This window comes from Garra rufa, chromosome 17 (assembly GCF_049309525.1).
Source record: "Garra rufa chromosome 17, GarRuf1.0, whole genome shotgun sequence".
NCBI lineage: Eukaryota > Metazoa > Chordata > Actinopteri > Cypriniformes > Cyprinidae > Garra > Garra rufa.
This window is the reverse complement of record NC_133377.1, coordinates 15,855,884-15,872,171: the sequence shown is the minus strand read 5'-3', so window position 1 is coordinate 15,872,171 and position 16,288 is coordinate 15,855,884. Positions and strand designations below refer to the sequence as shown.

Sequence of the window (16,288 nt, the reverse complement as noted above, 5' to 3'; positions counted from 1 at the left end):
TCACTTGACCACCACATTTAGATTTTTTTTTTATAGTAATAAAAATCATTTAGTTCAGTTAGAGAACAGACAGTGCAATTAAAAACTGAACACAGCTGCTCAACAGTCGCATCACAGATCCGCGGCAGGAGTCCGATTTAATTCATCACACGAGGAGTGTGAGCCGAGTGTGGTAAGAAAGACAAGACCTTGGCGAAAGATTTTTGAAACAAAATGCAAAACCGTCTGTTTTAAAAATATTTGTGATTTTAAAAAGGCCTGTTGACTGCTGCCATTTATCTAAAAGGTGATTTTGGAAGCTCACTGGAAGAACATTCGATTCATATTCATTCCTCCGTGTTTGCTGATTTTCAGAAGGCCTGTTCTTTTTTTTTTTATAATTACACTTTCTGTAAGGTACTTAACAGTTATTTTATTTTTGTTAATAAATTAATAATTCTGTGTAAGTGAGTTTGTCGTACTCTTTTGTCGTCGTCCATTCAATCATTTGACGCTGAATTGCAGCTAATTCGAAAAGTAAAAGTAAAATGCTCGTGCACGGGCATTTACAAGCTATTTTAAAAACGAAGAAAAGCGTGGGAACGTGGGAAAACTTTAACGAACTACCCCCCTCGGTGATACCGGTATTGCCTGTGTCGCCACATCAATTAACCGGTGGGATAATTTCCTTACCGTCACATCCCTACTACAATCCCTTCCATTAATTATATTTATACGAAAATTATTATTTTTGGTTCCTTATCCTAGTTTTCTTAGCGATATTTAGAGGAAGTTTGTCAGCAAGTGACGATTTTGTTCTCTTTGTCTTGTTGGATGGAAACGCTGCTTTATGCGCAAATGTTTTATGCGATGTTCCAGTTTTGCGCATAAGTTAAATTCACATTTTTGGATGGAAACATAGCTATTGATGTACACTGCCCTCCAAAAGTTTGGAAATGCCCTAGAAAAGTGGGGTTTTGGACAACATTGGCATAAATCCTTTTTAATTTGTGATAATTTTGCACTAATAAGGGACAAAACAAACTACAAAAAAAATGTATTACATAAACAGTTTATACATAGAAAAAAGCCATTGCAGCTCTGCATAATCTGGGCATCCGAGCTGTCAGTTTATTCAAACATTGATTTGATATATTACTCCAAGCCTCCTGAGGGATTGCCCAAAGATGATTCACACTATGCTGATATCGTCCAAAAACACACTTGGGGTGTTTCCAAACTTTTGGAGGGCAGTGTATCTAAACGATGGCTTGTAGTTCGGTTTGTTTGGTTCATTTGGTTTGGACCAAAATGGGTTGGGGGGAAGATACATTTGGTCCTGGTCCGCTTAGAGTTAATACTTGATAGTGAACCTAAAGATACCAAACCTAAAGGCATAATGATACGTTCACAACAGATTTTACTCAAACCACACCAGAGTTTGTTTGAAAGCGTGGTCTCAATCCGCTTTGTTTGATTGTTTCATTAGTGTGGTTCACTTGAGTAAGTGTTAACACTGCAATCTAAACCATCGCACTAGAGTTCGTTTTAATTAAACTGAATGTGGCAAGTGTGAACACACCATCAGAGAGAAGATGATGTGAATAAATGATATGAAGCTGATCTCCAATTTCATTCATTTAAATTTTTGGGGTGACAATTACATTATCGATTCTTGAGGTCACGGTTTAATTAAAAAACAATTCCCAATGGCATAGATTTGATTCTAGTTTAATTGCAGATTTTCAAACAGTTGTATCTCAGCCAAATATTGTCTTATCCAAACAAACCATACATCACTGGGAACCTATTGTAGAAGACTCACAAAACAATGAGGAACCTTAAAATTGCGTAAGTGGAAAAGAAAAACAAACAAAAAAAACAACAACTTTGGAATGGTTTTGGCAAATCTACACAGATCATTGGTAGAGGTACCAGACTTGGACTCATTTTTGATTAGTGATAGGCATTGCCAAGAACTTCATTTGGACAATTTTAAAGGCCATTTTCTCAATATTTAGATTTTTTGCACCCTCAGATTACAGATTTTCAAATAGTTGTATCTCCGCCAAATATTGTTCAATCCTAACAAACCATACATCACTGGAAACCTATTGTAGGAGACACAAAACAAATAGACCTAACAAAAGGCATAAACTAAAAATAAAACCAGATTTGGATTCAGAGGAGGAAGACATCCAACATTCACAGTGTTGGGTTCCTCCAGAACCAGGACTGAGAATCAATCTCAGTAGTTTGCATGGTAAAAACTCAAATGTGACCAATCAGGGTCAAGCGAACTCAAAACCAGCCTAATATAAAATACAGCTCCCTAAAGACCACCTAATCAACTAGTCACTCAGGCAATCCAGTGAATAGTCCATTTAGAAAGACACATACTATTGCTTTATTTAACTCAAAAGTACATACTAGGGATGCACCGATCATGATTTTTCATGGCCGATTCCGATACCGATTTTTTACAAGCAAGCTGGCCGATTCCGATACCGATTTCCGATTTTTTCAAAAACAAGAAGTTATGCAAGTAAACAACATGTTTATTTAGTATTTAACAGGCCAATCTGGCTTTGGCTATTGAATCAATAGCATCTGACATCTGAAATTAAATAATAAATAAAAAATATGAAAGTAAATACAGTTTAATAAGTAAAACATGCTTTTAGTAAAGTAAAACAGCAAGCCAACAGGCATTTTAATGTAAAATAATAATAATCATTCTTAACAGAACAGACTTTTATTTTTGGCTTTTCAAAAGTAAAGTAATGCTTTTTCCAAAAATAAGCATCTCAGCTTTGTCACAAGTGAGTCTGTTTCTTTTTCCATCTGTCACGTGAGAAGCTGAGCTGAACAAACGTTCGCTGTCTGCGCTTGTGCAGGGCGAGGACAGGTACGCTTGCGCAACTTCAGCGAGCACAGAAAAGCGGCTGTCCTTTGCAGACATTGCAGATTGCAATCTTCACGTCCTGCTCACAGATTTCGAAAAAACGCCACACAAGTGACATGTTTCTGAATGAATCGAATGCCGCGGCCCGCGTACACACTTCCGGAAAAAAACCGGCCGGGATAAAAACGAAAACCGGCCGGTTGCCGATCGCGCGTTAGATGCAAAAACCGTCCGGTTTCGATTTATGGCCGGTCAACCGGTGCATCCCTAGTACATACTGTCCAATCACCGGCATGGTCTGATATATCAAGTCCACAGCTGAATGCATACAGCCTGAGAAAGTGAAAAGCACAGAAAAATATGAGGAGTGCAGAAGAGTTGGAGGGCTACACGAGTGCTTTTGCGTGGGTAAAGCGAGCGTACGAGAGGCCAATTTGTGGCGAGTTTGTCCGACCTAAACGCTCCTGAAGAGACGGACGGATGGCCGGTGGCGCATGAAGCATGAGCGGGTCAGAGCGTTTCTGCCGGCGTCCGCTAACATGTGCGCGCTCACACACCCACCCACATTCACAAGCGCACAGCTGTCACCGGCAGGCAGCAAAGGATCATTCACAAAAACACCCCCCTCCCGGCTCTGTTTCCCTAAGTATCTGTGACACACTCTCTCTCACTCACACACACACACACACAGAGTGAGGCAGCATGTGGAGATTCATTACTCAGCAGTGCAGACAGTGTGCTGTGGCAGCAACAGTTCACTCATTACCCCGCAAGCTACTGAGACCGTGCCCTTCACTCGAGGATGCTGGGATAGGATTCTCCCTCTCAAACAGAAACAAGCTGCTCTCAGGACGGCCGGACGTGTCAATGCCAAAGTCTGGGGCAGAAAGACTACTCTCAGACTAGTTCAAAAGGCAGCCTGGTAACATTCAAACAGATCGGTAAAACAACGCACAAAACCTTAAGTAGGACAAGTATATTTGTAGCAATAGCCAATAATACACAGTATGGGTCAAAATGATCGATTTTATGCTAAAAATCATTAGGACATTAGGTAAAGGTCATGTTCCATGAACATATTTTGTAAATTCCCGACTGTAGATACATTAAAACTTAATTTTTGATTAGTGCTACGCATTGCTAAGAACTTCAACTGAACAACTTTAAAGGTGATTTTATCAAGATTTAGATTTTTTGCACTCTCAGATTCTAGATTTTCAAATAGTTGCATCTCAGCCAAATATCGTCCAATCCTAACAAACCATACATCAATGGAAAGCTTGGACAAATTTTTGATTAGTGATATGCATTGCTAAGAACTTCATTTGGACAACTTCAAAGGCACTTTTCTAAATATTTTGACTTTTTTGCACCCTCAGATTCCAGATTTTCAAATAGTTGTATCTCAGCCAAATATTGTCCTATCCTAACAAACCATACATCACTGGAAACTTATTGTAGGAGACTCACAAAACAATTATTAACCTTAAAAATGGCATAAGTGAAAAAAAAAAAAACCTTCTGAATGGTTTGGGCAAATCTACACAGATCATTAGTAGAGGACTGAGAATCAATCTTAGTACAGTTTGCATGATAAAAACTCATACATGTGACCAATCAGGTTCAAGTGAACTCAAAACCAGCCTAATATAAAAAAAAAGCTTCCTAAAGACCACCTGTGCATGGCTAAGAACTTCATTTGGACAACTTTAAAGGCAATTTTCTCAATATTTTAATTTTTTGCACCCTCAGATTCTAGATTTTCAAATAGTTGCATCTCCACCAAATATTGTCCTATCCTAACAAACCATACATCAATGGAAACTTATTGTAGGAGACTCACAAAACAATTATTAACCTTAAAAATGGCATAAGTGAAAAAAAAAAAAACCTTCTGAATGGTTTTGGCAAATCTTCACAGATCATTGGTAGAGGTACCAGACCTGGACACATTTTTGATTAGTGATATCCATTGCAAAGAACTTCATTTGGACAACTTTAAAGGCGATTTTCTTAATATTTGGACTTTTTTTGCACTCTCAGATTGCAGATATTCAAATAGTTACATCTCAGATAAACATTGTCCAATCCTAACAAACCATACATCAGTGGAAACCTATTGCAGGAGACTGACAAAGACGGCATAAATGGAAAAACACACAAAAAAAAAAAAAAAAAACTCTGAATGGTTTCAGCGAATCTACACAGATAATTAGTAGAGGTACCAGACTTGGATTCAGAGAAGGAAGTCATCCAACATTCACAGTGTTGGGCTCCTCCAGAACCAGGACTGAGAATCAATCTTAGTACAGTTTGCATGGTAGAAACTCAAAAATGTGACCAATCAGGGTCAAGTGAACTCAAAACCAGCCTAATATAAAATAAAGCTTCCTAAAGACCACCTGTGCATGGCTAAGAACTTCATTTGGACAACTTTAGAGGCGATTTTCTCAATATTTTGATTTTTTTGCATCCTCAACGATTTTCAAATAGTTGTATCTCAGCCAAATATTGTCCTATCCTAACAAACCATACATCAATAGAAAGCTTATTTATTCAGATTTCAGAATTTGGTTTTGTGGTCTAGGATTACATTGTTTATATTGAATAACATTACATTTATAATTATAATTAAGAATTTGACATGTGCTTTAGTATGTTACATTGAAATAAATACAGCTCGTCTTGATCAACAGTCCACATTATTCACTTAAAATGCTCACAGATGACTCTGAAATTAAAAACAAAATAAAGGCTTGATTTAATTTGACTTGATTTACGTTTATTGCCACATCAGCTTCACATGCTGTTTTATTGCAAACAAATATTATTTATTAGTAAAACAATACAGTAGTACACAATACAACATACAAAAAAAAAACAGTGTACATAATTTTATAAAAGATTTTTTAAATTTACTTTGAAAGAAATTGTAAGAGTTTCTTCTGGGTTCATCTTATAAAAGAAATAAAGCATAAAATAAAGCAAGCAAGATTGGTGACGAAAAAGGTTTTAAGCATAAAAACAACAAGTGTAGTACTGCTTTAAATTGTTGTTGTTATTCTAAAGAAAAAAAAACATATTACAATAAACTAATTCGACATTTTTACTATCTTAGGTTTTACTCATTTAAAACACAATTTAATATGCTCCCTTATTCTTTTATATATTTTAATATGCTCAAGTCAAAATAAGCATGTTGTTTGAATTTTTACACTGAATGACAATCACATTATTTCAACCATATTTTGACATTTTATTCTCCAAAAACTTATTTGAAACTTTAAAAGAAGACACTTTACTTGCATTTAATGTACTTTCTATAAACATAAAATCACTTCTGGCAATTTGTTTTAACGTCTTAACATCTTTGACCCATGTACAATTTAAAATTAATATTACATTTTAGTGAAAAACAGAGAAATCTCTTCATATCACAATTGCATTTTTCACAACATTTTTCATATAATGAATCTGCTTTTTAACAATGGATTTTGGGTTAAAATAATGGTGGTAACACTTAAGGTGTCATTTGGTAACATCAGTTAATGCATAAACCAACACAAACAAACAATGAATATATTTACTACACTATCTATTAATCTTTGTTAGTGTTAGTTCATGCAAACACAGTTGTTTGCTGGTTATGTTAGTTCACAATGCATTAACTAATGTTGCCATACTACTTTTAATTTTAATAATGCATTAGTAAAGAAGAAGTAGATGTATTGGTCGAACCAGTTAACAAATGAAACCTTATTGCAAAGTGTTACCATTATGGTTTCTGGAAATAAACTAAATTTAAAAAAAAAAAAAAAAGTCATTTGCACATCCAAAGAAAAAAATATATATAAACAGACATTTTTCTATTGGAGCCAGTTAATGTGTCATTTCGGCATAGTTTTGCATTAAAGTAATATTTGCCAAACACAGACATTAATGCCCTAGTTTATGACTTCAAAATAATCGGCTCCTGGCTTCTTCTCAAGGTTTTACTCATTTTATCTTCAGGACGTGTTTATCTCTCAGCTAATTAATCTGACACGAAACAAGTTCACAAGTGGAATGAAAAACAAATGTAAGATTACATTACAAAATATGAACAACTACTACACTTTTAAAAATAAAGGTGCTTCATGATCCCATAGAAGAACCCTTTTGGTCTAAATGGTTTTATAAAGAACCTTTAACATCTGAAGAACCTTTCTGTTTCACAAAAGAAGGTTCTTCAGATTACAAAAAAGTAAGATGGTTCTTTGAAAGAACCTTTGACTGAATGGTTCTTTGTGGAACCAAAAACGGTTCTTCTACGGCATCGCTGTGAAGAACCATTTAAAGCACCTTTAAGACTTTAGTTCACTTTGGCGGCCAAAACTTACAGTTCTGCTATTTGTAGACAAAACAGGCCTGCTTTAATATTAGCATAGATATGGACAAGGCTGGTTGCTTTTGAAAATTACACACTATCATCAAGTTCAAGTCGTCCATTGCATCATTCATGCAAATCTGTGGTCTCAAAACCTCTAATGCCACACGTTTCTCTTGCATATAACTGGACTACAAATGCAAACTTCAAATAGACAAATCTCTGCACTATTTTGGATTGAAAGGATAAATACAGTCATCCATACAAAGCTATAACCAAATCCAAACAGTCCATTTTAACACCTGCGCGTTCATTTGTTAAATAAGTGTATAATGTTTTCTGTGCACTAAAGCACCTGTTGCGTTGATCAAAAGTTTTAAAATCTAATCTGAAATTAAACCGCTCTAAGAGCAGATTGTTTGTTTTAAGAGAAATGCTCTTGTTTTCCCATCAGGGTTATTGCAATGCAAACACAGCCTCTGAGGGTCATTAAAACACTTTGTTTCCACAATGAGAGCACAGCAATCATGTCTTTAGGCATTAATCTCTCATTCAAAAACAGCACAAGTGTCTGGGCGTTCAGGAAAGGTGTGAGCCTGAGAAAGACAGAATATTACTGCTGATTATCACAGGATGGTAGTAAAACTGCACTGACTCTTGGCTAACGCCTACACTGCTTGTAAACACACACACAGCGAGGCTGAAACAAGCATGCGACTTTCAATATCACCGTTGTGAGACAATCTACATAGTAGAGATTCTACCTCGTAAGGCATCTGATGCGTTACAAACTGAAATTGAAATGCTAAGAAACTAGAATACATGCATAAAACATCCCTAAATTATAACAGAATTAGTCACTTTTCTTTGCAAATACTCATTCCTGTTAATAATAATCAACTGTTTTTATTGAACATTTCAGGCCATGCAAAGAAACAGAAATGCATTTTAATGCTTATTTACACAACCCCAGGCTTATCAAAAATGTATAATTCTTCAGACTAGGGCTGGGCGATTAATCGAAAAATAATCGAAATCGACATTCAGAACCTATAATCGTTAAAATTTTTCCAGGAAGATTATTTCAATTACTTTCCCTTTAAAAAACACTAGCGCTCCGTTCCGTTATTCCGCCGACATGTCGATGGAGAGCTTAAACAGTATTTATACAGTAAAAAGTATTTACAGGATATACAAGGGTAATTTTATTTATAATCTTATTTTCTACTTTTAATATGAAAAACATTGAAAATTATTTATTTTGTTTCCAATAGTGCAAGTTATTTATTTTCACTAATTTAAGAAAAATGTGACTTCGCTTTAAGCAATGCTTGCTTTAATTTCAACACTGATGTTCAATTAATAATCTGATGTTCACTGATGTTCAATTAATAATCATAGATCAATTTCAATTATTTTAAAATCAAGTAATGCACCCTTCATCCAAAAATCTCTCGCTTGTAATATGAGAACATATTTACTGTACAAAACTTGTCAGTGAACTATGAGGGCAAAAAAATAATTATTATATAAATATAATTAAATATAATTTTATTAATAAATAAAATAATCGTTCATTAATCGTAATCGGGTTAAAATGTTCAATTAATCGAGATTTTGATTCTAAGCCAAATTGCCCAGCCCTACTTCAGACACAAACAAATAAGGATCTTCTTTAGTGAATCAATCAGTCATTGTCAGGAAAAAAAATATATACTTTTACCTACAAATTATAAATGCTCACTTTGGTCCAGCCTGGTTTAATTCGCGACTTAGGAAAGATTATGCATGACATGCAGGCTAGGGATGCACCGAAATGAAAATTCTTGGCCGAAACCGAAAACCGAAAAAGAGGAAACCAAGGCCGAAAATCGAAAACCCGAAAGAATTATGCCAATTATTAGTACCATTGCATTTATGGCTATGACTGTGTATTAATCTTACTAAAATCAAGGCATTGCAATTGCATAAATTAATATTAGAGTTTCAAAGAAGAAATTAATTATATTAATTTAAACAATTATTATCAATCAAGTATTTTATTACTTAAAATATACATATGTTTTACTGCCTTTGTTTAAATTGTTTAAATTTTTATAACACATTATCTTGTGGATCCATCAGTTCATATTTACAACTCTACGTGTTTCTCTTCCAGCAGGAGGCGCTGTCAGAATGGTACACAAAGCAGCGCAGCAAATGACTTTGAAACGTGCAGCGCTCATATTTATTCAATGGATAGCCTTTTGAAGTTTCATCGCAATTCTTGTCTTTCAGTCCCCACATTTAAGACCACCTGAAATCATAATTAAGACTTTCTTAACCCCTAATAACACTGCAGTCATCAATGAAAATTAAGAGCTTTAATTCAAGAACCGACTTTCAAAAACAAACCTTACACAAAATAGGTTTCATTTTATTATATTTCCCACCATGTTCAGGGCACAAGAAAAATATTAGGGGACTAAATTAATATCAACATATGAAGTATAACTGTCTCTCATTGTCTCTGAGAGAATGCACGTCAGATGCTGAAAGCACTGTCAGTTTTTACTTTCACTTTAACATATGCAACATCTTCTTTCACTTTAACATCTGGCAGCGTGCAGACATTATCCCTGTCAGCATGGACTGGGCATCGTCTCTCTCAGTTTTCGCGTTGCTTGTGGGATATCCATTGGCTCACCTCCATGGTTTAAAACATAAATATTTATAAAAATACAGTATATAGAAAAGACATATTTTTAAAATATTGTGACGTAACACCAACGTAAAGCCATTGTTTTTCACTCACTGAAAGCTACATCTGTCTTGATCTCTGCTCTCATCACTGGCTGCACACACGACTGCAGACACACCGCCTCTTGACATTTCGGCATTACAAGTTTTGCAAATCGCTATCCGTGGGTCTTTCTCAGATACACTGAGATACGTCCACACACCGCAGATGTGTTACTTCAGACGAGCATGTGCAGGCCGCAGTTTCTGTTTGCGTCGACATACTGTTTAAACATAGTCTTTCGGACGAAAACCGAAAACGCACTTTTGGGCCGAAAATTTTCGGTGGCCGAATATTCGGTGCATCCCTAATGCAGGCCCATTGTTGACAAGTTTGTTCATCAGTTTGTTCATTTGAACTCTTTTTGACCATTGAAAATGGCTTACAGTGAGTACCAAATACTTGCATTAGATAGAGAGAAATCCTGGAATGTTTTTCTCCAAAAGCTTAATTTCTCTTCAGCTGAATAATGAAAGGCCTACACACATTGGTGTGTAAATATTCAGGAAATTCTTATTTTTAAGTGAACTATTCCTTTAGGATGCCACACGTATAGCATTTCTACATATCATGAAACTAGGATGCAGACAACTTGGATTCAAAAGCAAAGAGATGTGAACAGCACATCATGCAACCTAATTCATAAAGAGAACTCCTTTTTATGAAATGCAAAGAAAACGTGCAATGCTCAAATGTGTTTATATTGCATGCAAAGTTGCGTAACATTAAATCAGACTAATAAGCAATTAGATTTACTAAATTAACAAAACATGACATGCATTGTATTATGCATGCACTGCATTGTGTCAACTGACATTTTAAACAAAACCTTAAATTAAAAAAGACGCTTTTTTACAGCGGAATTATAAAATGTTTTTTAAAAAGCATTTTTTTTTTCTTTTTACAGCACAAGAAATGTTTTTTAAAGCCATTTTTTTGCCAGATTAAATGTTTTTTTTAAAAGCTTTTTACAGCAGAATTATGAAATATTAAAAAAAAGCTTTTATTATTAAATGTTTATTATTTACAAAAAAGCTATTTTTTGCTAAATTATGAAATGTTTTTTTCCTTTTACAGCAGAATTATGGTTTAAGTTTTTTTGGCTAAATTATGAAAATTGTATTTTCTTTTATGAAACGCAAATACTTAAAATTGGCAATTAGATTTACTAAATTAACAAAATATGAGATGCATTGCATCATTTCTTAATTGCATGCACTGCATCATATCAATTGACCATTTTAAATAAAACCTTTAAAAAAATTGTTTCCTTTTACACTGGAATTATGAAATTGTTATTTTGTTTTAAGCATTTATTTACAGCAGAATTATGAATTTCTATTTATTTATTTTTTTAAAAAAGATTTTTTTACAGCGAAATTATTAAATGTTTTATACTTAATATTGGACATTTTAAACCATGCATTACATCAAACATAAACAATTAGATTTACTAAATTAACAAAATATGATTGTAGCTTTTCTTGATTGCATGCACTGCATTATATCATCTGACCATTTTAAATAAACCCTTATTTTGTTTAAAGAAGACAGCACTTTTTTAACAGTGGAACTTTTAAATGTTTAAGCATTATTTTTAAAGCGGAATTGTGATTAAGCTTTTTTTTTTTCCAGTGAAATAATGATATCTTTTTTACTTAATATTGAACATTTTAAACCATGCATTACATCAAACATAAGCAATTAGATTTACTAAATTAACAAAATATGATTGTAGCTTTTCTTGATTGCATGCACTGCATTATATCAACTAACCATTTTAAATAAAACCTTAAATTCTTTTAAAGAGAGCACTTTTTTACAGTGGAAGTATGAAATTGTTGTTGTTGTTTTTTTTATTAAAGCATTTTTTACAGCGGGATTATTATTTTTTTTAAGCTTTTTTTTTCAGCAAAACTAAGAAATGCTTTTTACTTAACACTGGACATTTGAGACCATGCATTACATCAAACCAGACTAATAAGCAACTAGATTTACTAAATTGCCAAAATATGAGATGCACTGCATCGTTTCTGAATTGCATGCACTGCATCAATTGACGATTTAAAATAAACCTTAAATTTCACTAAGCAATTAAATTGTTCAAAACAAAACAGACTTATGCATGGATGCTCTTTGTTGATAAAGTGCTGCATAAATTAAACACAACTTGCATGCTCAAATCGTGTTTAAAATTAAAGCCAACTTAATTATCTTACTAATGATCATAACGCACGAATGCAATAGGTAAAAATGCTTTTAAAACGCCTATAATGTGTAAGAGTGTAAGTGGAGCAGCAGCTCGTCGGCGGGGCTCTTTGCTGCATTAGATGCAATTATAAATGGCCAGGCGCAGGAGATGAGGCAGCCAATCAGATTTGAGCTCGCGTGTCAACCTAAGACCAACTGTCTCCTGCCTTTGACAGAAGGATTTTACCTCCATAATTCAAATCCCAAAGCAAAGCAGCCCGCTGCACTTACTCACATCACCCAGCCTGTTTACACACAGACCCACGGCCGAAAAACACACCCAAACGAACCGCGTTTCGAACCAACCCGAGCTCAACAGCTTTTAGCTCACGAATAACAACGCATTCAAAGTAAAGAGATGTTTTTAGAAGCATAAACGAGTTATTTTGATATCAAGACGAGGGTGGGAATGAACACTCGTGATGAAAACATAAAACTAGTGATAGCTTTACGGAGCAAACAACACTAACGCAACTTTCCGGCTAAGCTTTTAAAGGCTTTTACGAACTGCTGCTAGAAAATTAGCATTACTTCTCAATTTCCACATGCTAAGCTCTGGACAACTAGCTCACAAGTGAGCCAACAAGAGACCGAAAGCCCAGAAAGCCCAGCTCAGAGAAAGCGGTTTATATGGACCGAGTTCTCTAGGAAAAACACAGGCAGCCATTTTAGAGCAGACTGAGAAACAATGGCAGACTCTCTCCCTCTCTCTCTCACACGCAGCTCCAGCCCAAAGCTGACTTAAGCAAAGTTTACCTGGGTCCTGGTGAGGGCTTGTCCAGTGTTTCCCGGGCTCATGGGAGGAGGGTGATGGCTTCTTTGTTGCCAGGCCGGATGGCCCACACCGTACTGGCTAGCGTCCCCCGGTCCCTTGGCAGCCCCTTCCTGGGCGCCGTACTCACTAGCAGGGTAGTTCTGGTAGCTCCTCGTGGAGCTGGGAGAGGTCAGGAGCTGGTTGAGCGTCGGGGTGGATGTGGGCTGAGGGGTTCCCATGTTATACCTCTGGTTGTTGTAGGAAGCGGCAGCAGCCATCGGGGTAACGTTAACGCTAGCGTTAGTTCCTCCTGGCGGCGGCTGCTGCTGCTGCTTGCCTGGCTGCCCCCCGGCCGCCGCCGGCTGGCTGTTTCGCGGCGAGTTCATGCCGTAGCCCTGGCCCTGGTGGTACGGAGTCCGGTTGGGGAAGGCGCTGTAGTTGTTGAAGTGGTTCGGGTAGCCGTGCTCGTGCGAATTGGGCGGGTATGGGTCCATCACCGCCGGCCCTGCCATGCCAGGGCTTTGTTGTCCGCCATGTTGATGAAAAGGGGGCCGGTTGTAGTGCTGGTTGTAGTTGTATGGAGGTGGAGGGAAGGCGCCTGGATGGTGGGGAGCCATGCCGGGGTGGCTGTTCCCGTCGGAATCATTCTGGCTATTGTTATTGTTCACCCTGGACGGGTTCCCGTTGCCGTTCTTCATGTCAGGGTCGCCTGCTCCTCCTCCCCCAGCAGCAGCGGCAGCAGCGTTTCCCACATCGGCCCCGTCTTGCAGCTCCTTCTGGCCTGGGGATCCGCCGTCGGCGCGGGGCTCCTTGCCTTCCAGCTGCTTCTCTGCGAGCAGCGCCTCGTCCTGCGGCTCCCGCTCCGGCTTCTTGAGTTCGGCGGGCGGGCTAGTGTTGAGAGTGGCGACCTGAGCGGCCATGATCTCTCTCTCTCGCTCTCTCTCCCTCTTTCACCGCGAGTCACTTTGAATATAAATACAACGCTCTTATAAAGACGTGCCCGTGTCCCGTATCATTCCTTCGACTTTCAGACCGAATTCGGTCCTCTCTCCCCGAACGCGACTCGAGTGCAAAAAAAGTTTCCTGGAGAATATAAATAAAGGTCCCGGGAATGAATTTAACCGACACAAATGTGTGTGTGTGTGAGTGAGTGTGTGTGTGGAGGGGGGGCCTCTTACAGAACGAGAGCGCGAGAGAGAAACCGATCAAACCAGCACGAGGCTCCGCGAGACACAGCCATTTTACCGAGGCGCGCGGCCACATGCAAAACGCGTCATGGAGCGCGGTCACGGTGCGGATCTGGAGCGGAGCGGGGAGGGAGGGAGAAGTGTGTCATCTCAAGGTACTTTGACATAGTTTGGGTTCCAGTTCGTGGAGCGAGCACAAACTAACTGGGATTCTTTTCATGTGTTTATGTAGTGTTTATTCATGTTGAATTATCATTTATTTATTTATGTTTTTAGTTTTCATTTCAATTTTAATTTTTAATTCTGCTTTTCTTTTGATTCCTTTTTTATATATATTTTTTTTATATTCAGCTTTAATTTATATTTTCTTTAGTTTTAGTCAATTTTCTATTATTTGCCAATGAAGGCAACATTTTTTTATTATTTAGCTTTGCTTTATTTCAGTTTTAGTAAGTTTATATTTTATATATTTCAGTTTTTATTTCAACTTTAGTAATTTTGTTGTGTTCTTTTGTCATTTTATTAGCTTTTCTTATTTTTCTTTAGCTTTAACTTATATTTATTTCAGTTTTAGTACTTTCGTTTTATTTTAATTATTTGCCAAGGCATTTTTTAAATTTATTTATTTATTTTTTAAGTTAATATTTTTTTTCTAATGTCTATATTTTATATTATATCAGTTTTATTTCCTTATTTTTTTGTTTCATATATATATATATATATATATATATATATATATATAAAATTCTTTTTATAATTAAATCCTTTATTTAGCTTTAATTTATATTTATTTCAGCTTTATTTATTTTAGTACTTTCAACTTATTTGATTTTATTATTTGCCAAATAAACTAAAAAAAAATTTTCAACTTTACAAAACATATTTTTTTTGTTCTCTTGTCAAATATTAAATTATATATATAATTTAATATTTTATAGCTATAATTTATATTTATTTCAGTTTTAATAATTTTAGTACTTTTAACCCATTTGATCTCAATTAGTTGCTAATGCAACATTTTTCATATTGTTTTTTTTATGTTTATATACTATTTATTCATGTTGAATTATTATTTATTTTTTATATTTTTAGTTTTCATTTCAACTTTTTTTGTTTAATTCTGTTATTCTTTTGTCTGTTATTTTTTTATATATATTTTGTTTATTTAGCTTTAATTTATATTTATTTCAGTTTTAGTCATTTTCGCACTTGCTATTTGTTAAATGTATTTATTTATTTATTTAGCTTTGATTTATATTTATATCGGTTTTTAGTCAATTTAGTACTATTTAAGTTAATATTTTTTATCTAATGCTTATATTTTATATATTTCAGTTTTATTTTAACTAACAAAAAATATTTTTTCGACTTTAGTCATTGTGTTGTTCTTTTGTCATTTTCATTAGCTTTTGTTTTTATATTTTTCTTTAGCTTTAATTTATATTTATTTCAGTTTTAGTACTTTCATCTTATTTTATTTCATTTTATTTTTTTAATAATGAAAATGGTTTCTTCTATTTATATTTTATATTATTTCAGATTTATTTAAAAAAACAGTTTTTAATTAAACTTTACATATTTTGTTTTATTCTCTTGTCATTTAATTAGCTTTTGTTTTAATATATATAACACATTTCATTTTGTTTTTTTAAGTTAATATTTTTCATCAAATTATATATCAGTTTTTATTTCAATTTTAGTCATTTTGTTGTGTTCTTTTGTCATTTTTATTAACTGTAGTTTTAAAAATATTTTATTTAGCTGTAATTTATATTTATTTCAGTCATTTTAATTAGCTTTTGTTATTATTTCAGTTTTGTTCTCTTGTCATTTTAATTAGCGTTAATTTATATTTACTTCAGTTTTAGACATTTTAGTACTTATTTTAGCTTATTTTATTTCAATTAGTTACCCATGCAACATTTTTTCATTTTGTTTTTTTTTTAAGTATTTTTCACAGAATGTTTATATTTTATATGTTTTAGTTTTATTTCAAAAACATTTTTAAAAAATCAGTTTTTATGTGGGGTTTTTTTTGTGTGTTCTTTTGTATTTTTTATTAACTTTA

At 34.9% G+C, this 16,288-nt stretch overlaps 1 protein-coding gene across 2 annotated transcripts in view; it reads right to left on the bottom strand.

The window, feature by feature from the left end:
- Positions 1-14,224, bottom strand: part of arid1ab (AT-rich interactive domain 1Ab) — a 129,032-nt gene extending 114,808 nt beyond the window's left edge. For both annotated transcript variants that reach the window (XM_073821271.1, XM_073821272.1), the window contains exon 1: positions 13,036-14,224. In XM_073821271.1, the coding sequence (XP_073677372.1) occupies positions 13,036-13,953 (918 nt within the window). In that variant the 5' untranslated portion in view covers positions 13,954-14,224. The remainder of the gene's footprint in view (positions 1-13,035) is intronic.
- Positions 14,225-16,288: the final 2,064 nt, after the last annotated feature.